We start from the raw sequence: 25925 nt of genomic DNA, 5'->3' as shown, positions 1-25925 counted from the left end.
ATAGTGTTGGGGCTCTTTTTGTTTGCAGCTGGGCCTGGCAGAGGTGCCCTTGCTGGCTTCTGCACACAAATTTGGAATTCCTGCAAAAAAATATCCCACCTTGCCATATCTGTGCAGGGATCCCCCTGGGGATGGGGGAGAGTCACTGATCTGAAGGAAAACCTCAAAAATTGCTGGTTTGGTGCTGTGCAGGTGTGGGAAATCACCCCAGAAAAGCCACAGCCGTGGGGACAGGAACACACAGAGGGAAAGGTTTAATTCATTTTATTTATACATAAAAGAGGCATTTTGGGATATAGATTTAAAAAAAGGCAGATAGAAGTTTGAGATACTGAATGCTCTGGACTGAAAACGTGAAGAAAGGAAAGAAAATTGAGCAGATGGCAGATTTCCACGGAAAACAGAGGTCAGGGCTGTTCTCCCCTCCCTGCAAGGATGGGGGCTCAAGGCAGCTCAAGAGACATTTTGTCAGGATGTGAACTGACTAAACAACAACCAGAGTGGTCCAGAATTCACTTCTGCTTCCAAATAAAAGAGTAATTAGCTAATGAGGGAGATCTGGGTTTGCTCCACCAAGGGAGAGCACCCAGTGGGTCCTGATGCAGCAAAACAAGGATGCTTGGAGAAGTGGGGCCTGAGCCCTGCCTCCCTCTCTGTCAGAAGCAGAGGGATTTAGGAAAAAAAAAGCCCTGATTTGAGGTGATGCTGGACCCTGTGGGTGCTCCATGGTGGGGGAGACCCGATTCCAGCAGCTAAACCACACCTTTGCTTTACAGGCCGAGTTTGGGAATATTCAAATGGAGCAGAGGCAAAGGGCAAACACTGGTCCAAAAGACATTTGCCAGCAAAGCCACTCCACGGAGCTCTTGGACAACATTCCTACACCCTGTGACGGGAATCTGCTGGGATCTTCCAGTGCTTGGAATGCCCTGCTCCGCCCCACCGTGATGCAGACAGAGCCTGTCAATGGGCTCTGCTTCCCCGTTAGCTCCAACTTAATTAGGGAAAAATAACAGCCATATGGTAATTCCAAATCCAGGCAAAACAATGTCTGCGTGTTTGGGTCTGGCATGCTCAAATATTTTCCTAGAGCATTAATTTTTAATTCTTACATCAGACCCGCATAAGCAAACATAAATGGGATTTTATGCTTTCCACAATCCATCCAGCTTGTGTTTGTTGTTACATACACTGGGTAATCGCTGCCTGCCACTACTTACAGAAGAGCTGATAATAAATATTAGGACACAAACTTACAAGTTAAATGAGATACAGTTAAGTAGTCGATTAAAAGGACACCCATAACCTCAGGTTACGAAAGACTAAGTATTGCCGTTTAATGTGCTTTTCTCATTCCTTTTGGTTGCTCACCTGCCGAATGTACCCCGGGAGGAGCGGGTGGGAGAGTCTGGAGTAGTTTGTGGCGCAGACCAGGGGTGTGAGTGGGGTGAATGAGGAGGATTAGACACAAGGAACACAATTCAGATGCTGCAGGGAGGTTTCTCCGCTGTGACCCCGCTGTCCTGGCCCTGCCAAGGCGGGGCTGTTCAGGCAGGAGCTGTTGTCTCCTCCCGGGGCCGGCTCACACCGACACGGACGGGCTGAGCTCGATGTGCGCTCGCAGGAGCGCGGCGATGTCCCCGTGGGCCAGCGACAGCGCCGAGTTCCCGCCCTGAAGGACGGAGGAGCTGAGACATCACCGCCCCAATGAACCCCTGTCCCCAAATGTCCCCTCCTTGCCTTCCTTACAGTCAGTCAGCATCCCAAACCTCCCTTTGGGCTTCACAAAACAGCCCAGCCGTGCCTCTGCCCGGCCCCAGTGCCCTGCTGCACGGCTCAGATAAAATTAGGGTTTAATTAGAAAATAGCTCCGTAATTCCAGACGCAGCCCTGTGGACCAGCAGGAGGAACATCCACCCAGCCCAGCCCCATCCCACACATCCCCATGGAGAGGTTCCCTTCCCAGGGAGGAGTTAATTGCTGCTAATTTCTTGGAGCTGAAGCTCTGCTGATTCCACGTGCCCAGGATTTCATCTGGGTTTTTTTTTTTTAAGGATTACACCAATGCTCCTGCCCAGCCTATGGGCAGCTATCACAGCCAGCCCACCCATGGCACAGCAGCACCAAAACCAGAGGTACCCTCCTGGAAACTCTGCCCTGATTAGAAAATGGACTGAAACCACACTTCTTCACTTAAAACCCACCCTCGGGGATTGCTGCCTGGAAAACAAGATCCCAGCTGGGTTTTCCTCCCTCACCCTGGCGCAGTGGTGCTGTGGAGCCTCACCTTGTCTGTCAGCGTGACCTGGCAGCCAGGCTGGGCCAGGAGCAGCCTGACGATGTCAGCGTTGCCCTGGCGACAGGCCACCATCAGGGCCGTGGTCCCCTCCTCGTCCTGCAGGTTGACATCGGCCTGGCAGGCCAGCAGGGCTCGCACCATGTCGTCCCTGTCATGGCTGACCCCCAGCATCAGCGCGGTCTGGCCGCCCTGCAGGGTCACAGGGACAGGCTGAGCACCCCCTGCCCACCTCCTCCCACAGCCCTGCTGGCTCAGACTGTCAGGGAGAACAACAATAACAACAATAATGACAATAATGGCACGTACAGAATAATTGAATAATTTAGATGGAGTAAAAAAGCTCTCTAAGATCACCAAGTCCCAACCATTATCCTGGCACTGCCAAGCCCAACACTAACCCACGTCCCATAACCACATATCACAACACTGCACATTGTTATTGCATGGTGCATATATGATAATAATTCCTATTAACATTGCATCTTATTGCACATTATTATTAAATCACACTGGGGCTCCTCAGCAGGTTTTGTGAGAGACACCTGTTGACTTGTGGGAGGTCCTTGCAGCAGCATGGCCAAACTGCCCAGCTGCCCCCAAATGTGTGTTCCTCAAATCCTCCTGGATTAATTCAGTTTAATTCCCCAGTTTAATTCAGATCTGGACTAACTTTTACAGCAGTTTGTGAGCAGAGATGGATGAGGGCACTCTCATCCCTAAACCAAAATGTGTGACTCTGATGAAGCTCACCAGCAAACCTGGGGCTCCCATGCCCTCGCTTGCTCCTCCCTGCTTCCACTTCTGATTTTTACCTCAGGAAAACTTGTTTGCAAAATTCTCAGCCTCTTTTAGCTTCTCCATTTCCCCCACACCCCTTTGTCACACCCCTTCCCAGGGAGCTGCTGGGTGGATGAGGTTCCTTTTGGAACGTTTGGGAAGCAGCAACTCCAACACCTGCTGCCGAGCCTCAGCCTGGCGCTGCCACGGAAGGTAAGGAGCCCAAATTATTCCCCCAGCTGCTTCCTGTCACACACCTGGGCAGCTCTCAGGTTGACATTTCCCTCCTTCAGCAGCCTCATCACCACCTCCATGTCCTGGCGGGTTTCGGGGGCCGCCAGCGGCGTGAGCATCACAGCCGTGTAGCCAGCACGGTTCTGCAGGTCCAGGCAGCACACGCCTGCAAGGGATGGATCCAGCCCATGGTGCATCACCCAGAGGGAACAGAAAGGAAAGAGGGAGTCACACAACGTGTGGCATCCCATATTCCCAGAAAAAGGAGTTATTCCATAATGAAACAGGACAGGGATTTATCTGTTTTAAATATCCAGCGCAGCATTAAACGGCCCCTGGTGCTACGGTTAATTACAACAGTTGAGGTCAACTCGATTAACTTTGAAGACCACAACAAACAGAAATTAAAGGGGGATAATTAATGCCTCGAGCACATGCTGGTTGGAGCTGTGGGCTGTTTGCTTTGGCTCCCGTGGCAAGGGAGCAGCAGAGAGACGCCCATCACCCAACGGGTGTGGAAAACATCCTGGCCTCGTTTCACTCATTTTTCACTTCAAAGAGCTCATTCCCAGCTCCACCACGAGGAATGAGCCGTGTCTGAGGGTGAGGGCTTGGGTCCAGCCTCACCCTGAGGAACCAGCTGCCTCAAGCCCTTCCCTCCCTGCGCCTCTGCAGCAACAATTGGGTTATAGATGTGTATGATAATCTGCCATTTCCCAAACATTTCACGGATTGTCCAGCCCATGAGAAAAGGCCAAAGTGCCTCTGTTCTCTTGGAGCACGAGCACATTTTTGCCCTGTACAAGCTCAGCTAAGATTTTTGTTCTTTCATTGCAGCACAAGCTGAAAGTTCAATAGTTTAACTTGGGAGTTTTTCTGCTCTGCTGGAGGCATTTCTTATCCTCTCAGAGGTCTGATCCTCTTGCCCCAAGCCATGATGTGGCTTTGGCTGCTGCAAGAAGCTGGGGAGCCACCCCATCCCACCTGGACTGGGACATGCCCAAAGTCAGGCTCAAGATGTGTGAGGGCACCAATGAGACCGAATGTCCCTGAGGAGCCTCAGCTGGGACCCACGACCACATCCACGGGCCCAGAGCTGAGCTATGGGGAGGATGTTGGTCTTGAGGTCAGGCAGGTCTCCTGGACAGACCTCAGCCCCAGCCTTGAATTTCGGATGGACCTCGGGCCCCCGTTTTTCTCCTGGATGGGGCCCTTGCAGGCAGGTGGCTGTTGGTCCCCTGTCACCTCCTTTAGCTCCTGACTGAGCTCCCCAGGAGGAGCCCAGACCCCCTTCAATGTTCTCTGGGACCCATTCCCTGTGCAGCCATCACTCATGGGACCACAACCCCTTGGCAAGAGCCATTCCCACCCCCTGCCCAACAAAATCCCTGGCTGGGCGGAGTGGCTGTTCCTACCCGTGTCCAGCAGGAGCTTTGCCACCGGGAAGTTGGAGTGGGACACGCTGTAGTGGAGAGCCGTGTTGCCGTTCCTGTCAGGCAGGTTCACCACAGTCTCCAGGAGCTGGGGCTGGATGTCCCCCAGCACCTCCAGGTACGCTGCCACCACCTCTGGGCTGGAAGACTTGTGGCTGGACACCTGGAACCACTCCTGGGAGATGGAGCCGAGGACGTGCTGCTGCAAACACCAAAGTGTCACCGTCACTGTCCCTGCCGAGCGGTGGCTGCCCCAGCTCCTGGCCCCATGTGCTCTGGCACCACCCAGCCAGCATTTAGCTTGAGGGTTTGTGATTGCTGCTACAACTTGAGGGGGAGAGGAATTTCCTGTGGTAACTTGGATGAGTAACCAGACAAAGCCTTCATCTTCCTTTTTTTTTTTTTTTTTTTTCCCCTCCTCTCTTCCTTTTGGCTGTTCTAAAACTGACTCAGATGTCACCTCACCCCCCTCTCCTCACAAAGCTGTCCAGGGCACAGCCTGCAATGTGCCATTGGGATAATCTCATCCATTAAAGTGAACAGAGAGCATGAACCGTGTCTGAAATGGGATTGGGAAATATCTGTACCAGATGCTTGTTGCTTGTGCTCCTGATTTCTGGGAGGTGTTCACTGAGGAGCTGGCAGGCAGCAAGGAAATCTTCGGAGGGTTTGCATCTAAAGGGAAAAGACTTTTGTAAGTAAATCCACTATGGGCCAGGAATTGTAGGAGGTATTGAATCAAGGAGGAAAACACAGGCAGACTGGGCTGGAATATGTTCAACACATTTAAGTGTTTAAATTACTGGACACAAGTTGTCCCATTGACTTGACACAGATTTTAGGTACAAAGCTAAGCATTTAAGCAAAGGTTTAAGCCCAGAGTCACAGATTTGTGTGGTCAGCTTCATCCATTACAAAAATCCTTAAGGCAGGGGGGAAAAAAATCTTATTACTGAACCTGCAAAGAACTTTACCAAAAAAACTTCCCATGAGAGGGGACAAATGAGCTAACTCACCAGACATGACTCAGTGTCAAGTGCAGGGCCTGAATCAATCCCCATTAGATTCTGCAGTAACTCAGAAAATATTTAGCTCTTTAAAGCCTTTTACCCTTGCCTGCAGAGGTCAGAGCTGCTGCTGCACCCAGCAGAAGAAGCCCCGACCCAGCCCTGCGGTGCCTTGGTTACCTGTGAGCCTGGTGCTGAGAGCAGGGTGCTGCTCCTGCTGATGCCTCCTGCTCACCATCATCATCATCACCATCCTCACGCTGCACCCCTGAGGAAGCCTCTTTGCTCTCCCTTGCAGCCTGCTCAGGCTCCACGTCCCCGGCTCTGCCCTCGGTCTCGGTGTCGCCGTCGGTCGCGCTGTCATCACAGCTCGTGTCTTCGCTTGACGTGCTCTCGTAGCTATTTGAGGACACCACATGTTACTCCCTCCTTCCCCAGGCAGCAGCCACGGGGCCTGACCAAGGCTCATTGACTCCAATGGGCCTTGGGTGAAGCCCAGAGTGAGAAGCAGCAAGTTAAAAAGGTCTGAGCCACAGCCGAAGTCGGGGTTAGTCTTTGTTTGGCTCCTCTAAGCAGCAGGAGTGTGACAGAAGCAGTTAATGAGCAGCAGGCAAGGTTACTTCAGGGTTTGGAGGGATGTCCATCACACAGAGCCCAGGCAGGGGCTGGGAGCTGCCTCCCTGCTGGGAGCAGCTGGCACAGTGGCAGGGTGACAGCAGCAAGGCTCCTGTGGCAAGGAGGGACTGGCAGCATCAGCAACCTCGAGGAGCATGAGACAAAAGCTCTGTTTGTACTGGCTGAATCCACCATTCCAGCAGCCCTGATAGAGATCTCTCCTCTGGTTGTCTAAAAGCATTAGTAATAGTAATATCTTCCACAAAACAGAACGTTTCACTCTGATGGACCCCAGAACTTTCCTCAAAGTAAGCAAGACTCCTCCAGATACAAGCTGTATCTATTTGGCAAAACCCAGCAACCGGGAAGTCAGAGGACGTGAGCATAAAGCAGCACCCAGACTGGCACACACAGGTGTCTGCCCAGCCCAGGGACAGTGACACGTGTCCTGCACTCTTCATGCCAGCACACATTTGCCTCAGCAGGAGATGCTGCCTCTGCTTAGCTCACAGGCCAAGGAGTGTTGGATATTGGAGACACCTGGAATGAGCAGCACAACCTAAAGTCTCCTTCACCCCAAAGTAATTCCTTATTTACCAAGAAAAGTCGTTTCCTAAGCCCTGAACCAACTGCTGCTGGCTTTGCTGGAGCGTGGGGACAGGTTAGTGGCAGCGTGTCCACCCAGGCAGTGCTGGCCTCCTCCAAAACCCACCAAGGTCAGTGGGAATCTTCTCTGGGAATCTTCCCATGGAATCCTCCCACCTTCCCCAGGTGGGTTTTGGATGAAGCCCCAGGAGAAGGCTATGCAGAGAGTGTCAGTCCCCAGAGTGTCCCCACTGCTCTGAACACACCTTTCCTGAACGGGGTTACTCACAGGTTATCAGGGCTGGATTAAGAAGGGAGAAAAGAGGCTCTATTTCAACTGGCCTTTTAATCAGGAGGTTTGGAAGGGGAAAGAGGGGGAGAAAGAATGACTTCTCCAGCGATACAGAGGACATTCCACGTTAAAAGGCAGTTTTTTTATCTTCTGAATGGATGCTTACCCACCATTTACCCCAACAAACTGGAGATTCTTTTTGGTCCCATTGCCTCCTGCATGGAAACCATAACCTTTCTTTTTCATGATGGATTTAAGACTTGTGGTTGGAGAGTTTTCTACCAAAATACAAAATAATAGATTAATTAAGCAGATGTGCCATAATTAGCAATAATTATTCCCAACTTCTTGCAACAAGTTACAAATCACAATTGTAAGCATCTTACTTTTGTCTTATCAGAATCTTTGGATGTCTTGCAAAACTACAGATGCAGCTGGCCACAACCTGAACCTGCCCTGCCACCTTCGATACAGGCCTCAAACATCTGCAGGTGACTGGGAATATAAAGGAAGTGACTGGGAATTATGTATTTGTCCTATGAATATAAGTAATTTTACTTTTGTAATACTGTTTTGGGTTTGGGGTTTTTCTTTCCCCCAGTAGCAATGTATTGGAAAACTCCTATATAAATCTGCTATAATACTACTAATGAGCTTTTCTGTTGGACTTTGAATAGTGTCTATATATTAAGGAATAAATCACTTATCTATTTGCAAGTCCCTTCCCTCCCTCCCCCAGTGAACAGGCATTGGATTCCCATCTTCATTTAAGCTAAACTTATTTTAGATGAAGGTCTGTGACTGGGGACAGGTCTTTTCCCAGCCTGGTTGCTCAGTTAATTTGACTGGTTTGGGCTCTGGAGAACTTCACACTGATTTACCCCAGATGAGCACCAGCCTCATATTCTTGCAAACTGAGATGTCCAACCTGAATAAAAAGAATGTTTATTTGATGGAACAGCCACCAGCGCGGCAGCTTCTGGAGCTGATCCTGCATATAAATGAGCCACTGCTTTATGAGCTCCTACATCATTTTGTTTGCTTTTTTTCATGGCAGATCCATAACTTGCGATGTGCAGAGATTTGCCTTTCTCATCATGCTTGTCGAGACTATTCCTGATCTGACTGACAACAACTGTTCCACCACATGCCCCCTGCTCCATGCTGGAATAAATAGGAAAAGATTTGGCCCGGACACATGGAAGCCTACGCCAGTATTATTTACCCAACTGTTGATAGTGTGTGTTGGAATTCTCCTTATCCACGGGCCCTTGGGAGGAGTAGGCAGAGAGCAGGGAGTTTAGGGAATTAACCAGTTGGTTCTGGATGGAGCTGAGCTTGGAGGCCGGCTGCTTGATAGCGCTGGCCAGCTCGGGGTACCCGTGCTCCAAACACAGCCACTGCTCCTGCAGGAGCTCCTGGATCTTTTTGACATATTGGCCAATGGGGTCAACAGCTGGCAGGTCCTCGTGGCCAGGGGCACCTTCCTCCTGCAGCCCTTCCCCAGGTTTATCTTCTCCAAAGCCCGCCTTGCTTTCGGCTGCGTTTGTGCCGAGGGGGTTCTGGTGGTTCTGGTTGTCATCGCTGGGGTGCTCGTGGATCTGCAGCCGGGTGAAGCATGGGGCAGGAAGTCCAGCCTCCATGCTGGCTTCACCTGAACGTCCCTCTGCTGGAGTGCCAGGCATTCCCTGCTCCCTGCACGTCCCCACCTCCACGGCCTGAGCGCTGCTGTTGTCTGCCCTGTGCACGCCGCAGCCGATGGATCTGGTGGAGAGTGGGATGTTGACGTTGATGCCTTTGTCCTGCCTGAGGCCTGTCACCTGTGAGGGCTCCGTGTTCACGGCAGCATCCAGGCACTGCAGGGCCCTGCCGCCCCGCAGCTCAGCCTCTTTGGATTTCTCCTGGCACAGCTGCTCTTCCAGCTGGGCTTTGGAGCTGGCCAGCAGCTTAATGCTTTTCTCCTTCTCCTGGATCTCGTGATCCTGCTGCTCCAGCATTGCCCTGACCTGCTCGAGCTCCTCTTTCTTCTTGGCCAGCTGCTCCTCCAGGTCAGCGACGTGCTGCTTCAGCGCCGTGATCCCGCCGGGCTCTGCAGCGTCAGGAGCCTGGGGAACACTTCGCTCCTTATCCCCTCCAGCCTGGACATTGCTCTCCTCGCCTTCCTTCAGCACATTCAGAGCCGTCTCACTCACGCTCAGCCCCCTTTCCGCAGGGCTCACCTTCTCCTCTCTCAGCTGCAGGGCAGCCGGCGGTGCTGCTTCGCTCCTGGCCACGTCGGAGGCAGCATCAGCGGCATCGCCCTCCTCGCCCCCGCTCTCCATCACCACCTGCAGCTGCTGGTTCAGCCGGAGGGGCTGCCCGGAGCCCAGCCCCGGCACAACCCCTCCGGGATGCCCTAAGGAGCCGTCCCGCTCCGAGCTCATCTCCCGCGGCGGGGTCACCGCGCTGCCGTCCGAGTTGAGCCGGGAGGTGTTTTCGGAGCCGCCCTGCTCGTGGCAGCGCTGCGGAGGGCTCCGGAGGGCCGAGGGTCCAGCCGGGGGGCTGTGGCCGGGGGGCAGCGCGTCGGGCATGCTGGAGGCTCGCAGCAGCTGCGGCCGCGCCCGCAGAGCATCGTGCGGCCAGCCCAGCTCCGCCTGCCGCCGCGTCTCCGCCAGCAGCGCTTTCCTCCGGTAGCTCGGCTCCTCGGCGGGCAGCAGGGCTCGGGGGGGTTCTTCCCCCAGGGATGCCTTTCGCTGCGGGAAGGAGCAGGTCGAGGTCCAGCTCTTGCTGGGAGAGGCGGCGGAGCAGCCGCGGGAGCCGTTCTCGGGCAGGCTGAAGTTTCGGGGCAGGGTGTTGAATTTGGGCTGCTTGGCTCGGCGGTGGATGTGGACCCTCCGGATGGTGTTGCCTTTCTCGATGTCATCCACGTACTTCAGGAAGTCCAGGTCCAAGTGGAAGCCGTAAGGTGTCTCCAGGGAGTAGGGGAGGCTGCGGGGCTGTTCCCTGTCCCCGTCGGGTTTGGGTGACTGGCCATCTGCTGAAACAACCCCCCCAAAAAAGAAGAAATTATTAAATTTGGGGGAAAAATATTTAGAGAAAGAGGAAGATGTTTTTGCTCTTTTCATCTCAGTTTTGGGCAGGCAGGGGCACCAGTTCATTATCCTGGAGGCTCGTGGTGAATCTGTGCAGAGACACAGTGACACACACCAAGCTCTGATCTTGTTTTCCACAGGTGCATCAGGTAATTGTTGCACTGAGGAAGCCAAAAATTTCCTCAAATCATGGCTCTAATTGGCAATTAAGCAAACAGCAGGTTTTGCAGGCAGAGCGACGTGTCTGTGTAGGTACAGAGAGCTGCCTGGTGGATAATAAATCCAGCTCAATAATAGGATGTGGGATCCATCTACAACGATGACATTTTTCAAGGCTTTTGGTTTGGTCTGAACTTTTTAGCGGCACAAGCAGCACTCACTTAGCAGGAAAATCATTGCCTGGCTTCACCTGCAACCACCAGGTCACAAATTATTCCTTGAAAATGATGGATCAGGGCAGAGGCTGGCCCCAGACAGCGCCAGGCGGGGCTCAGAGCTGCAGCCATGCAGAACACGTGCATCCCAAGGTGACCTGCTCAGCTCCCGGCACAGCTCCTAATTGAGTAAATCACCTCTAAATGGGTGTCAGTGTGTTTGCCCACCCAGCCAGCACAGGCAAACGGCAGCTCCCCACCAGTCTCCCACTTGAACACGGTTTAACACAGCTGTCTCCAGCCTGCAAACATTGACAGCACCCAAATTTCCACCTCGAGGGTTAACACTTAAACTTCTGCACCACCGACGATTTCCTTTATGCAGCAAGTCCCTGAAATCACAGTGCTTTGGGCTGCTCTGCACCTCTGAGCAAACAAGCTGGGCTCAGTGAGGAAGAGGAGGAGGAGGCACCAGGCCCCATGGCTGACCCCTTTGTCTCCATCCTGGTGCAGCAGCTGGAGAGGACCAGGAGAATTTGGAACAGATTTTGGTGCTGCTTATCACAGAGCATCACTGAGATGCTGAGGTGCTGTTAGGGTGGGACTCGCAAGAAGGACAGAGAGAAGGCACCACTGGGGTCATCCAAGGGCACAGGAGCACAGCTGGAGGGTGGGAGCAGGGATCTGTCACAGAGCATGGGAGGACAAATATGTGCTGATCTAGAGCTGGGACCTGCTTTGCTGTGTTTTTTTCAGAAATCTGCATAATAAGGAACGATGCATTTTTCACCTCTTGGCCCCACATCTACAGAGAACACGTTATTTACAGCATTTCTGGTAAGGAAATTACTCCAGGGCTTGGTTGAGGTTTTTTTTCAAGGAATAAATGAACAAATAAACGTTCTGTAGGCTCCATACCTTCTGTCTTCTCCATGGTGGAGTTTATCTGGGCTGCCACTTAAGCATCTTCTGACAAAGGCTGAGGAGTCGCTTCACCCTTGAAAAAAAAGAAATGGATACTTCTGATTTAATAAAATACCACACTCAGCCATGTGAACTTCATCTCTCCTCAAAGCCTTACGAGTCTTCAAAGACCACCCCCCTCCCACTTCCCATCTCCTGCAGCCCAGTGGTGTCCAAGGGCTTTGAAGCTGCTAAAATCAATAGCTCCTTTTCCAGAGGCAACAGCTTGTGCTTGACAGACACATCCCAGGGAGCTGGTCCTTGTAAAACATCCCCTGCATTACAGAGGTTTGACTGCCAGTGAGGACAGACAGACATTTGGGATGACTTGAGATCAGTGGCACAGGGACTCCCCACTGACTCCTGTGAGCTGGAGATATCCAACATGATAAAAGATCCCTGACAACAGGGATATAAACTAAGCACAGAAATGCCTGGTTGGCAGTTTTTTGGGTTTTTTTTTTTTCCTTTTTGATCCATAACAAGCAAAGATTCAAAATTTATGTTGAATCCTGTTCAAATGACAGCCATTACTTCAGAGCACGTCCCTACTGAAAAAGAACCTTCACCAAACTGCACTGAACCACAGACAAATTGCTTTCAGCACGGGGAACAATTTGAGGTGGAGATCTACTACAGCCAACACTGAGATCTTCACATCATTTCAGGGCTGTGTTAGCCCCCAGCTCCTTCCCATCATGAGGACATGGATGAGACCCTCCTGGAGCATGAGAAATTAAGGCTGGGAACAACCTAGAAAGGTCCTGGGTGAAGCTCCTCTCCTCCAGATCCTTTAGAAAGGCAGAGGGAGGAGGCAGGGAAGGGTGAAGGAGGTTGGGACAGTTGGATATCACTGTAGCAGGCTCCCTGGTTTGTGTGTGAGAAGGACAACAGTGCTCCAAGTGAGAAGGTCTGGTTTTAATTTCTGCTGCAGAGGATGAAGTGGGAGTTTCCTGAACAGTAGGTTGTTTGTTTATGATTCTGCTTACAGTATCTAGTTTGGTTCCTGGCCAGAGATGGTCCCACAGCCGCCTGGAAGGCCAACCCTGCTCCTCCAGTGCATCCCTGAGCGATGCAATGTTCTCAGGGCAGGACCAAGCAGTGCAAAGCCTGTGCTGAGCCAGCTCACACCTATCTCGTGGGCAAAACCACCAGAGCCTGAACTCATTTTCTGTGTGCAAAGCTTTGCCTCAGTGAGGCCTTCAGCACTCGGCCACAGTTCCAGAGCTCCCTACAAAGGGGCTCCAGCTGACCTTTACCAAAGATCAGCGAAAAAATGAAGTCAAGTCCTGCTGTATTGTTACCATGGGACATTGCCACATCCCTGCAAGTGTCCAAGGGCAGCCTGGACAGGGCTCTGAGCAACCTGGTCTAGAGGAAGGTGTCTCTGCCCATGGAACGAGATAATCTTCAAGGTCCCTTCCAACCCAAGCCATTCTATGATTCTATAACAGATACTTTGAAAGATCAAAACCTTTTGCAGAAACAATTAGTTGTCAGTCATGTAGGCACGTTTATGGTCAATGTACAGCCTTGATGGAAAGTCAGGAAGGTCCCAGCCCAAGGAGAACATCAAAGCTCTCCAAAGGTCCAGCAGGATCACAGAGGTTCATGCTGATGCCCACCCAGCACTTTGTGAGCTCCTGGAAAGCTCCTGATGTGCTCTCCAATTAACCACAGTCCTTCTACAAAGGGCAACTCCTTCTGTTTCCTCCTGCCAACAAAGAGCACGTGCCAAAACAAACACCAACCTCTTCCTCAAATGTTGTTTCTTTCCCTTAATATTCCAACTGCAGCAAATTCCAGCCTGACCAGCCACACTCCACTCTTCGAGGTCATTTATTCAGAAGGGGCGGGGGGGGGGAAAAGCCAGTGAATAGGATGGTTTTTTAATATCTAGATAATTACATCTATTTGGATCATTTATGAGCTGGCCGGGTCCCAACTCTGCAGCCCAAATTGATACCATGACTGCTCTCCTTTGACCAATCTATTTCAAAATCGCCTCATAAAAGGATGCTGAATGTATCCAACCAGCTTGCTGATGTTCTCCTGTCCCCTCTGGGGCAGCTCAGGCATGGAGAATATGGCTTAGAGCCAAAAAATGTGCCTCTTTGGACCCCACAGCTGCTCTCCCATGCCTGTCCCTAAGAAAAATGAGATTCAAATATGAAGTCACATGCCAGAAGTAGCAGACCCCTACACCCAGGACCCAGTCCATAATTTCTGGCAGGGTAACAGTTTTAGGTGTGCCTCCATCCTGCTAAAACCTGTTAGCCTGACCCTCTGTCAGGTTCTATATTTGCTGTTAAATAAAATTGAAGAACATGTCTTTTTCTCCCCACGCATGGCTGATTTTTACCTTTGCTACACAGAGAGGCCATGGGAAGGATTAATCCAGATTGGAATTAGGCTGTTTTTCTCAAGGCAGGAATAATACATACAGAAATGGAAACGGAGAAGCCAAATATGTGAGAAGGCAACGGCAGAGAGTGAAGTGGTTTTATTCCCTGGGGCAGCCCGTTTGCAGGGACAATGTACTGTCTTTTTAACCAGCCTGGACTCAAACACTGGCTCTTTACACTCACATTTAACCCCTCTTTCACTCCATCCCACTTGCCAGCCAGTGTGAGCAGCTCCCCCATCCACCCCAGCCAGCAGAAAGGAGAGCACCACAACACCCCCCAAACATTTAAATTACAAATTAACTCAACCACATACCACAAATATCCACAAAATCCACCCTCCCGGAGTGTCTTGCTAGTAATTTTAACTGGGAAACAGTTAACCCTGAGCCTATAAATAACAAGATAATCCACCAGCACGTTAGCACAGTCTCGTTAGCTGTAACACAACATGATTTGAGCTCTGCCTGCCGACTCTCCTGCACTGCAGCAGCGGCTCCAGCGCTTCGTGGTGAAAGGAAAAACTGGTTAGCAAAGCGTTTTGACATGTTACCTGCTCACACTGGCACCTACAAACCCCCCGGGCAGCAGCGGCTCTTGCCTCTCTCCAAAAGCATCTTCTCCCATGGGCAGAGGCGGCAGCGAAGGGTTGGGAGCAGCAGACCCGGCGGGGCTGGACCCCAGCCGGCTCCAGCACTTACAAAGTTGGTCAGCTGAGCTGTGACCTTGCTCAGAAAGCAAACACAAGTTTAAACCAAGAAGCACAAAAGAGGGATTGATCTTCCAACAGAGCAGCCCGCTGCTCTCGGATGACCTTTGCGAGGACAGTTCAATCCCGGCGCAGAAAACGAGTTACTTTTCCTCGGAATAGTTATCTTTCCCAGAAAACACAGAGCACCAAGCGCTGTCGAGGGGGGTGCTCTCTTATCAGGGCTGATAATTGAAGAGGGAGTCAATAATTAACGGCGGGGTTGTTGCTGTACCTGATGCTGCAGCTGCAGCCCTCCGCATGCTGCACCTCCGGCTTGGATGGAGCATTAGCAATTCCACGAGCGCCTCTCCCGATCAAACGCAGCCGGCTGCCGCGACTCGCAGGCGACAGCCTGGGGGAAGCTGCAGAAAGGGCTCAGTGTCCCCAAATCCTCCCGCCGGAGCCGCGTTCCCACGTGTGGAGCAGGCACAGCCCCTCGCCCTTGTCCCCGCAGCTCCGGCCCCTCTCGCCGTGTCCGTCCATCCGCAGCCCCGGAGATTCCGGACGGGATGGGCGGCACGGGCAGAGGGTGTCCCGGTGTTCCCGGGATCCCCGGGGGGGACAGTGACACTCTCCGTACCAAACTCTCCAGCCCTTGGCTCTGGGGTTATCCATCCAGACTAGGATGGAGGTCTGGCAGGGGTCAGCTGGCAGAGCAGACATGGAACAGGCTGTCCAGAGAAGCTGTGGCTGTCTCTGGATCTCTGGAAGTGGCCAAGGTCAGGCTGGACGGGGCTTGAAACAACCTGGGATAGTGGAAGGTGTCCCTGCCCATGGCAAGGGGTGGAACGATATTTAAAGGGCTTTAAGGTCCCTCCCAACCCAAACCAGTCTGTGATTCTGTGATTTTGGGCAGGGTGCTCGTGGCATGTGGCTCAGGGATGGGCAGAGTGCCCTGTCCCAAGCCTGTCCTGAGCTCCTGCATTGGCATTCCCCTCGGGCATCCTGGATTGCTGCCTCTCCAGGCTGGCAACGGGGACAAATCCCTCAGTCTCTGCACAGAACTTGCAACAACCTCATACTTGCAAACGCCGAGTGGTTCAGGGCTGCAGAACTCTCCCAGGGCTGGGAAAGAAAATCCTGGGAAGTGGAGGCATCCCCTGGGACCTGGGGGCTCTGCTGGGGGCTCTCACCAGGGACTCTCATCACAGAGCAGTGCCAGCACCTTTCCCATCGCTGAACGAGCAGCACAACCCAAATCTCATGCTAGGGGAGGAAAACCACATCTTGTCACTGTGTGAGAGCAGAGCTGCTGGCACTGTTCCAGCTCCCTGCAACCCCCAGACGGGACTTTAACACATTAACTTTGAAGAAAAGCAGACAAGTTTTGCCTTTGCAGGAAGCCGAGTATCTGGATGCCTAGAGAACCAGCAGCGCTTGTCCTTTTGCCAGCTCTCCCCGAGGCACGGATGGGTTAAAAACTTCCTACCCGAGGAATGAAAAATAATTTCAGCGGCCGGGGAAATGCTGCCTTTCCCAAAGGCTGCCTTTCCCACGCGGCTCCATCCCACACCGCGCGGGGCCGCGACTCGGTGTCGATGGCTTTCTGCTTTCACAAGCAATTACTGAGCCTGAGGTTCAAAACCAACTCCAGAGCACGCTGGCTCGTTTTCTGCCGAATTCTTCTGCTTTAGTTACGCCTGTGCGTCCTTTTCTGAGCACATTCTGCCGCTGGTGTTCTCCAGACAAAGCGGCACGACGGAAGAAATACACGTATTTCTATACGATGCTGATTTTAAAGTCGTTCTGAAAGAATTGTTTGGTTTTCCCACTGGACAGACCTAGCAGGAAGCTTTAATTTGGAGCATTTCCTCACTGCAATTACCCACATACGACCTACAGTTGTTCCCACACTTAATCCCTCTGGAACTGAGGAAGTCTGTGACCCCTTAAATAAGCTTTTAATCGGGAGCTATGAAGGGAAGGAGTCAAAACACGCAAATAATTAATTATGGGCTGGTGCTTGATGGATTTACATCCAGCCTCTGATAGCTTTGCCCAAGGGGGCTGCTGCAGGGTGGGAAGTGGGGAAGGGGTTCACACCAAGATTGTCCCCCAAGCATGAGAACTGAGGTCATGGTCTGAGACTGCTGCTGATTCACACCAGGCAGAGCAGCTGTCAGGGGTGGCGGGTTTGCTCTGCCGGCTGCTCCCATGGATGAGAAGAACCAGACGGCTCTGAAGGGGCTCAAGAGCCATCCCATCCACCCCTCCTGGGCACCACTGCTGCCTCCCTGGATGCTGGCAGGGCTGCTGCTTTCCCCTCCCCACGTTTGGGCTTCGCTCCCTCTCCTCTCCAGCACGGGTCCACCACAGAGCGATGCAGGTTGGAGGGGACAACTGAGATCATGCAGTGCCACCTCCCTGCTCCAGCAGGGTCACTCCAGAGCACCCTACTCCGGACTGTGTCCAGATGGGTCTGGAATATCCCCAGTGAGTGAGATTCCACAGTCTCTCTGGACAATCTGCTCAGGGCTCAGTCACTGCCCAGGGACGAAGTTCTGCCTCATGTTCAGTAGGAAATTCCCGGGCACCAGTTTATTCTCATTCCTCTTGTCCCATTGCTGGGCACCCCTGAGCAGAGCCTGGTCCATCCTTGCTCCTCTGACAGCTCCCTTTGGATACTTCTATCCATGGATGGGGTCCCTTCTGACTCATCTGTTTCTGAGACTGACCAGGCCCAACTCTCTCAGCCTTTCCTGAGCATGGAGATACTCCAGGCGCTTCCTCATCTCCACAGCCTCCACTCCAAGGAGCTCCATGTCCCTCTTGTCCTGAAGAGCCCAGAGCTGGTCACAGCACCCCAGATGTGCCTCACAGGGCAGAGCAGAGTGGCAAGATCACCTCGGGGTGACCCACAGGCAGAGCTGGCCCTCGGCACCCAAAGGGTTACACCCCAAACCTGCTCCATCCAGGCGGTCTGGATTGCACAACAACCGGCTGAGCTATCACTGCAAATGGACATACCAGGAATAAAAATGGCCTCTCGGGGAATATTTGCTGTGCGGATTTTTTCTGTTCTGTTTTCACTGCAAAGGAAGAAAAATAACCCACTTCCAGTCTGCTGGGGACGTGCACACGGGTGGGATCTCCGCTGTGATCCGCTGCCCGCTGGCACAGCCGCGGGAAGGAGTTTCCCTCCAGGAGCAAAAAAAAAAAAAAAAAAAAGGAGGTTTGAAAACTTTGTGGGATTAAATAAATACCTAGCTAAATTAAAGCAGTTTAAAGTCCTGGTTTGCACTTGAAGGAGTTGCCATGAGGTTTCCCAATGTGAGAGGAAACAGGGTTCCTGCTGGATGAGATCTGAATCCTGGGAGCCCATCAGCCACCTTCCCACGTGTGTCTGGCATCACAAAATCACCACTGCCAGTGGTCCTGTGCCCCACAGCATCCCTTGGAACATCAGCTTGAGGGGCAGAAGGCAGCTGAGCAGACCCAAAATTAAAGTGTGGAGAGCAGACAATGCCTGAGCCACTGCTACAAACCCAACAGCAGCCAGGAGGAAAAGTTTCCAGGCTGAACCCATCGCAGCCTGCAGCCACAGCACACGTGCTGGGCTTCCCTCTGTGCTGCTATCACCCATGGCACGTGCTGAGGCAGAGCAGGACTGGATTTAGGATGCAAAACCTGTTACTTATGGGAAGAGCCTTCATCCCGGGGCCAGTGGATGGTTTCAGCACATGGCTGATGACAAGGGGTGCCCCACAGCACCGGGATCTTATCGCACCCCAAGAGGAAACTGCTGCCTGCCCGGGGCATCTCCAGAGCAGAGCTGGGAGCTGGAAGCAATTTGGGAGTGCTGGAGACAGACGAGCTCTCTCTGCAACCCATCAGCTCGTGGCTGATGATGGAGAGGTCCAGGCTGGCCTCCCACCCTCTCTGCAAAAAAGAAAAAAAGCAGCGGAGGAGGAGGCGGATGGGGCTGGAGCTGGGGGCTGCGGGCATGGAAAACATCCTGGAGGCGTGTGGGGCCTCCCCGGGGTTTGAACGGAGAAGGTTCACAAGGAAGCTGAATAATGAACCCGGCAGCACTCAATAAAGAAGAGGATCTCTCTCAGCAAGGCCTGGGTGTGCAGCCCTCGGTACTTAAACAGCCATTTCAGGCCCCTCTCCCAACTGCAGCCTGTAATAAAGCTGTGCGGATACTGATTTTATTAAAGCTGCTCGTTGCTGTCTAATAAATGTTATGAGCTTCCTGCCAGCATTTCCATTAGAGACGGGTCAGACCTGGAGGTATCAGATATCCCAACTCTCTCCCTCTTTTATGGCTTACCAGGAGGGGAAAACGATCACATTCTCCCTCTCCTCTGATAACCTCTTTACCGACTGACCTTCAGCTCACTCCTGCCAGACTTACAAAAGCTTTGGTCTATTCTCGTGATTTTTTCCTGTGCCTTGAAAACTGTGGTGTTTTCCCTAAAGTCTTCTTTCCCAGAGCCAGGTGATCACAAAAAGCACCCAAGGCCCCAGAATAAAAGTGCTCCACAGTCAGAAGGTGGACAAAACCCTGAGATGCCTCGTTTCTAATGTTTACTCCCTTTGCTTCCATCGCAGAAGTTTGGAGGGAAAACAATGAAGCTCTGCTCTGGCTTCTGATCTCTTCCAAGCTGCTGGTTTCTACCTCCTCGACCTCGGGACAAGTCAAGCTTTGCTGCCATGATACTGAATAACTCCCACGTGGCTAAAGTGGGAAATTTTAGGTGCTTTTAGGAAAACCCTTTTGTCTGCATTTCTCTTCTCCTGCCTGGGCAACCACCTCAATCCCCCATGGAGACACGGAGCCATTTCACATCGATTTCTGACCCGAGCCAACAAGACTTGGATTGATCACACTCCTGACAAGTTAAAAAAAACTTCTTCACACAGGAACATTTCTTTTTCAGGCTACCTGAAACCACTCTCCTCATTGATTTGGACTGCAGAGAGGGTGGATGTGCCACCTTCCTCCCCTGCTGGTGATTTCTGTGTGGATAAGGGGAGCTGAGAGCCCTGGAGCAGCATTGCCCACCTCTCACCCATTTAAAAACCCCCAAAAATGGGGATTTTCCTCCAGTTTTTTTTGATCAAGCCTCAGCCACATATTGCTGGTGTAGTTTCAACTTTCTCACACCCCATTCAACCCTGATGGGCAGAGGGACCAGCTGCAAAGATGAATTTAAGATATTCTCACTTTGAAGATGGAGACCTCTGTGTCAGGGTAGGTTTTTCACCATGTTTCACATTTCTGAGTCCATCAAATTGTCCATTTGGGCAGTGTATTATCTTAATAATTACACTACCTTCTTTTCATGTGCTGTTTAAACCCTGGGATGGGCAGGACTCCCAAGGCTTCCCAAAACATGAATTCCACTGAGGTTTAAAATAAACAGGGTTGAAGCAGGATCTCCCTGCAGCCAGTTCCTCCCCACTGCTCTCCCCTGGCATTGTCACTGTGAGGATTTCTGCCCCAAGCCATGGGTTCCTTCACACCCGTGGAGTTGGGGTCAGGGTTTTATTGACCAAAATCTGCATCCCGCTGCTCTGGAGCCAGGCAGAGTCACATAACCCCTGTCAAGTGGGGCACCAAATGGAAAATACAATAATTTTCCTTATTGACTTTTTTTTCGCTCATCAATGGGGCCACGCTCATCCCTGTGGGTGCTCCTAAAGCTTCCTTAAAAAGACCCAAGATTTGATGAGCTGAGCTGCAACACACAGTGATGAAAATGCGACTTTTAAAATTTTGGGCAGCTGTGAAACCACCAAGGGAGGGACCTGAATTGGCACCGAGCTCGTGAATGAGCCTGTGTTCATCCAGCAGCCATGTCCCAGGACCTCAACACCACTCCTGATTCAAGGAATGCTTTGAGACCAAACCTCTCCCTGCTGAAAGGTTCCCATGCCAGAGGTTGTTTGATGGGAAGCAATGTCATATTCCTGCTTGGTGGCAGAGAAATATGTGGGAATGGGACAGTCCCAGCACTGAGTGAGGGGATAAAACCTCCCTGACAACAGGACTTTCTGCAGAGGAGCAGAATGTGACCATGGTTTTCCTAGTCACAGGAAAATGCACCAGGAGTCTGACAGAGCCCACAGCAGCAACAAGCTCCCTGACATCTCATCTTCAGCAGCCACAGGTTCTCTGACACCTCCTCTTCCAGCTCCAGGACTGTTTAAATGAATCCATTCACTGATCCCTCCTCAACCACAGATTCGCCAGCCAGGTCCCTGCTCACTGGGCTGTCGTTCCAGCAGATATATATATATATATATGTTTAAATATTACAATCAAAGTGACAAATAATCAATGATTAACGTGAGGTTACAGGTTCCTCCCCCCTCCCCTTGCCATTCAGGTATCATTTAAGAGATCAGCTTTTCCCATTTACCCCATTGGAAATCAAACATAAGCCACCTGAAGACTGCAAAACACATCCAAAGGCAAATGCTGATTTTTTCACATTGCTGTGGCTGCTACCCTTGCCCTGCATGAGCAATGTTTTTGGGTATTCACCAATTTAATTTCGGCAACACAGCTGAAATATTTCGTATCTGGGGTGGACAAGGGAAACCCTTCCTGGTGGTGTCACATCCCAGAGCTGTCAGTTAAATGAGATATCCCTGAAGAGTCCAGACCCACTTCCACCCCTGGATGGTGAAACATCACACCCACAGCATCCAGACCACGACTTCCTCCACCCTGAACTCACGTGAACTTCCAGCTGAGCTTGTCCAACCCACGTTCTGCCTCCACCGCCCTCCTCATGGACCACCCAGTGACCTCAGTGATGTGCACCCCACTGCAGCAGCTCTGCTCTCCCTGTCCCTGATTTCTCCCGGAGCACATCCCGAGCTCCCAGGCCCGTGTGAAATCACCAGCCGGCCGCTGGGAGCTGAGGAAAGCTGCCCGGGGCACGCCTGGTCCCGGCAGAGTTGGGTTGCTCAGAAGAGCCCTGGCAGCGCGCACGGCCGGGGAAAGGCGATGCTGCCTGCGAGGGAGAGGCGCTGCCCGTCCCTCCCTGTCCCGGATCCACTCCCTGCCCGTTCGGGACACAGAGAACCCGAGCACAGCCACGGCCAGAGCCAGAAAGGAGTGACGGTGCCAGAGTTGCTCCGTCCGGGCGGCTGGAACGCCGGCAAGGAAATGGGGAGAGGCTGCGGGCAAGGGGGGGAGACCACGCTCAGCCTGGAGGCTGGGCTGGGGCTTGGCTGAGCCACATCTTCATGGCTAGGCAGGGGTTTACGGCTCGGCTTTGAGGCTAAACACAACTCTGGGGACTTTTACTGCAATGCCCAACGCCTGGGAACCCTTCCCAGCCCTCACACGGTGACCTCTGGGAGTCTCACCAGCGCTGGGAGCTTTCGTGCCCTCTCCCAGCTGCCCAGGCACGCTCAGTGCCTCCATCCCGGAGCCAGGGGTGCTCTGGAAACACTCCTGTGCCGAGAGAGCCGCGGCTGATGCTGCCCCCGGGCAGCCACGCCAGGGGCAAAGAGCCCTGAGCACCCCTGGACACCCTTGGAGCACCTCTACAGCACCCCTGGAGCATCCTTGGAGCATCCCTGGAGCATCCCCTGAGCACACCCAGGAGCACCCTCGGAGCAGCCCCCAAAGCGCTCCCACACATTCCCTGAGCCCCCTGGAGCATCCCTGAGCACTTTCAAAACACCCCTCCGAACATCCTCCAGCGCAGCCCCGAGCATCCTCCAGCGCTCTTCCCAAAGCCCCAGCGCACCCCCAGACTCACTCACACAACCCCCCAAACCTCCTCCAAACTCCCCCGAGCGCCCCGGAGCATCCCGCCGGCCGCTCCGCTGCGGTGCCCGGTCCCCCCGCGGCTGCCGGGCCCCGGTGTCCCCGGTGTCGCCGGTGTCGCCGGTGTCCCCGCCCGGCTCGGCCGTACCTGCACGGGCACAGAGCTCCGCGATCCCGCTGCCTCCTCCGGGAGGGACCCGAGGCGGACCCGGGGGCGGGGCGGGACCCGGTGCCCTCCTCCAGGGCAGCGGGGATGGGCGGCAGGCGGGACAGCGGGAGCCGGGAGGAGCGGCTGCTGTGGGAGGACAGAAAGCTGCTTTTTTTATTTTTTTTTAAACTTCCCCTCATGCCCGCGGTGTTCAGTTTAACGCTTTACTTATACTTTTTTTTTTTTTTTTTTATCCTGTTTGCACAGATGCGGATCAAGAGCGGTGGGAAGGGAAATCTGCGGGGATGGACTTGGGATGCAGAACTTGAACTGGTTTTGCACCAGCTGTTCTCTGGCTCGGCCCTTCAGCCCCGCCCCGTTCACATCGGGCCCTTGTTCCTGAATGCGATCACATGGAAATTGTAAAGAACATGCAGTTTGTGTTTTAGGTTTTGAGCCTCCCCATGTGCCCAACCCCGTGTGCTCATGCAGCTGCACCAAGCAGGGACAGGCAGAAATCGGTTTAGTGATGCCAAATAATACCTTCAGCACTAGGTAAAGCTTTGGATTTTCCTTGTCTTTGAGACACAGAGGCAAATCCCAGCCCTGCTCCAGCTGTTCCAGAGCGTGAGAGAGCAGCAGCTCCAGCGATGTCGGGGCAGCACATGGTCTCCATCTGGGCCAGGAACTCTGCATCCAGTGGGGATGGATGTGGCTCACTGGGACCCCCCCACTTCCTTCCAGAAGAATCCAAAAACCTTTAAACTCTGACAGGGAATGTCACAGTGGGGGAGATCTGAGGGTTGGGTTCCAGCTGCTGCCCAACCACCCAGTAATTCCAGAGCCCTCCTGGCAGTGCCCAGGCTCCTGGTGAACAGAGAGGAGTAAAATATCCCATTACCCAGTTCAGGAATGACTGGGGCTCTGCCCAGAGGCAGTCTGCCCTCATTTCCATGTGAGGGCTCAGGTGCTGAGTGAGAGGAACACTCCCTGAGGAGTCTAACAGATCAGAGAACTAAAGGAAAAGTGTGGGATCCTTCAGGCTTCCCAGGACAGCCGCTGCTCCTGCTGCTCAGGGTATTCTGGCAGTGCCCAAAAGAGAGGGATCATGGTATTGGGTTTTGGGGGGTTTTTTGTTGGTGGAGGTGAGGGGTGATTCTGACACTATTTTCTTCTCTTGATCCTGATCAACAAACCAACTTTGATGTGCAGCTGTGGCCTTGGAGACACAGCACCTCTCCTGCTGCTCCTGGGACCGTGCACCTTATCCATTTCCCATCAAAGCCACGATGATCCCTGAGCCCTAATGACAACAACGAGGCTTTTGCAGCAGAAACTTTGAGCACCTACAGGAAGCTCCTGTGGTCACAGACATTCAGCTGAACTTGTTTTTGTTCTCTTTTCCCTGGGGTTAGATTAAAGTGCTCAAAGGTGTGTGTAGGGGGTAAGAAGCTGTGGTGGCAGCTCACAGCTCACATTTCTATAAGTGTGCTTCAGAAAAGCACCGACTACCAAAACCCCCATTTCTGAGGAAACAGCCAAACCCAGTTCCACTTTTCAGTCACTGAGGTTTCACTTGCTGAATAACTGGAGGAAAAAGAGTCTTTTCCACGAGCTGTAGGTGCTTGGAAGCGTAATATAGTGATGTGGATAACTTGTGTGACCCCTCTTTAATCCCAGAGAATAAATGGTGCTTTCAAACAACCCGGGATAAACGAGGAGAACTCTGCTGTCTGCACAAACGAAACCCGATCATTTGTTTAAAAGCGGATCAGGTGAATTTGGGGAGCGCTCCAAGGTGGCTGATACACAGCAATATCCAAGAATCCTCTTAGATGCCTCTTGCCAGGAGCTGGGAGGGGACATCAGGAATGCAGCCACAGCTTCTCCCTGCCCATCTCCCACTGTGTCCTCCAGCTCCCTGCTCGGGCAGCGTCGGAGGCCGCGTGTTCCCCGCGCCGAATTTCCATCTTGAAGAGTTCAGCTATTCTTAGGCGAGGTTGTGAGTCATTAAAGCGCTTTCAGATTGTTTATTTGTCAAGCCACAAGGCACTTAGGTTTACTTCTGAAGCCAGACAAGCTGCTCCAAGGATTTCTGTGTGCCACAGAAATTACTAGGTGAAATTCCACGGCAGGAGGTCAGCCCTCGGAACGCCGCGCGCCGGATCCGCCCAAGGGCTCCTTTTCAAAGGTCAATATAAGAGGGGAAAAGAACAACAAGAAGAATGTGGTTTCCTACAGCCTTTCACCACCGGATTTTGCTTTTATGTGTGTTTTTTAAGAGAGGCACTGGGCTTTGCTGGCTGCCTGCAATGCCTCAGAGGGTGGATGGTGGTTTGGATGGGGAAGGGACTCCCAGGGGAAAGAGGTTTCCCTACAGAGGTGGGATCAGACCCTCCTGGAGGCCCTGCAGCTGCCAAGAGCAGCCAGACAGGAGCAGGGAGAGGCTCCTGTCTTGTGCTGAGAGGAAAACAGAGTTGATGTTGTGTCCAGAGCCTGCAGTGCCAGGGCAGGGGCTGCTCGAGCCCCTTTGGAAAGGCAGTACAGAATCACTATTGTTCTATAGGATGTCACATTTGTGCCAACATCCATTTTTGTAGATTCTCTGCAAACTCCTGCCGTGCTCACAGAGCTGCCTTGTATGGTCTGGGAATGCCAAAACCCTGCCCCATCCACCCACCATGCCTGTGGGCCTTCCACTTTTGGCTGGCAGCATGAACGGGGCAAAAATGCTTCTGCCAGTATCTGGGTGCTGCAGGAATACAAATATCAACCCAGCAAAGCAGCTCCATTTGGGAGGGTTTTATGGATCAGTCCATGATCATCATGAAACTTGACTGTGCATCCCCTTTCAGACCCCAAACACAGTGCTTCCCTTCACATCCCAGCCAGATGGATGCAGGCAGGAAAAACTGGGGAGCCTAGATACAACCTCTGTGTTCAGGAGAAGCAACAGCTTCCAGGAACCAACCTGCTGCTCATTCAGCCCTGTGCCACCCTGGTTGTGCACATCCTGTGACCCCCAAAGTGATATGGAAAAGACTCCCATTTGCTTGTGGCACACGGATCACCCTTGTGATGTTCACATCAAACCACGTGGGCCTGCCTGGAAAATAAATCTGCTGTAATTGTGTTCCCAAAAAAGAAATTGTTATGTCCTTGCAAGTATTTAGGTTGCCTAGAGAATTTGTGGCTGCCCCCTCCCTGGGAGTGTTCAAGGCTAGGCTGGACAGGACTTG

At 52.6% G+C, this 25925-nt stretch overlaps 1 protein-coding gene across 3 annotated transcripts; it reads right to left on the bottom strand.

Annotated features, from left to right (window-relative positions):
• Positions 1–249: 249 nt before the first annotated feature.
• KANK4 (KN motif and ankyrin repeat domains 4) lies at positions 250–22769 on the bottom strand. Of its 3 annotated transcripts, none has more exons than XM_066325362.1 (10): positions 22687–22769; positions 11606–11684; positions 8468–10258; positions 7409–7520; positions 5931–6149; positions 5331–5418; positions 4726–4945; positions 3334–3476; positions 2288–2488; positions 250–1672 (listed from the first exon to the last, which is right to left on the bottom strand). In XM_066325362.1, the coding sequence occupies exons 2-10, from the start codon at positions 11619–11621 to the stop codon at positions 1583–1585; spliced, it is 2880 nt and encodes a 959-aa protein (XP_066181459.1). In that variant the 5' UTR covers positions 11622–11684; positions 22687–22769; the 3' UTR covers positions 250–1582. The 3 variants fall into 3 exon arrangements, with proteins under 3 accessions (XP_066181459.1, XP_066181462.1, XP_066181461.1); XM_066325365.1 differs by having other exon boundaries at positions 4726–4942; XM_066325364.1 differs by having other exon boundaries at positions 8468–10255.
• Positions 22770–25925: the final 3156 nt, after the last annotated feature.

This window comes from Sylvia atricapilla, chromosome 9 (assembly GCF_009819655.1).
Source record: "Sylvia atricapilla isolate bSylAtr1 chromosome 9, bSylAtr1.pri, whole genome shotgun sequence".
Classification (NCBI taxonomy): Eukaryota; Metazoa; Chordata; class Aves; order Passeriformes; family Sylviidae; genus Sylvia; species Sylvia atricapilla.
The sequence above is the reverse complement of the archived record's forward strand: the minus strand, read 5'-3'. Positions and strand labels throughout refer to the sequence as shown.

Excerpts from the sequence above, each read along its gene's own strand:
- KANK4 (XM_066325362.1), bottom strand. Across the intron at positions 4,946-5,330 it reads GCACAAGCAACAAGCATCTG|CAGCACGTCCTCGGCTCCAT; the intron begins GTACAGATATTT and ends TGGTGTTTGCAG. Across the intron at positions 1,673-2,287 it reads AGGTCACGCTGACAGACAAG|GGCGGGAACTCGGCGCTGTC; the intron begins GTGAGGCTCCAC and ends TCCGTCCTTCAG.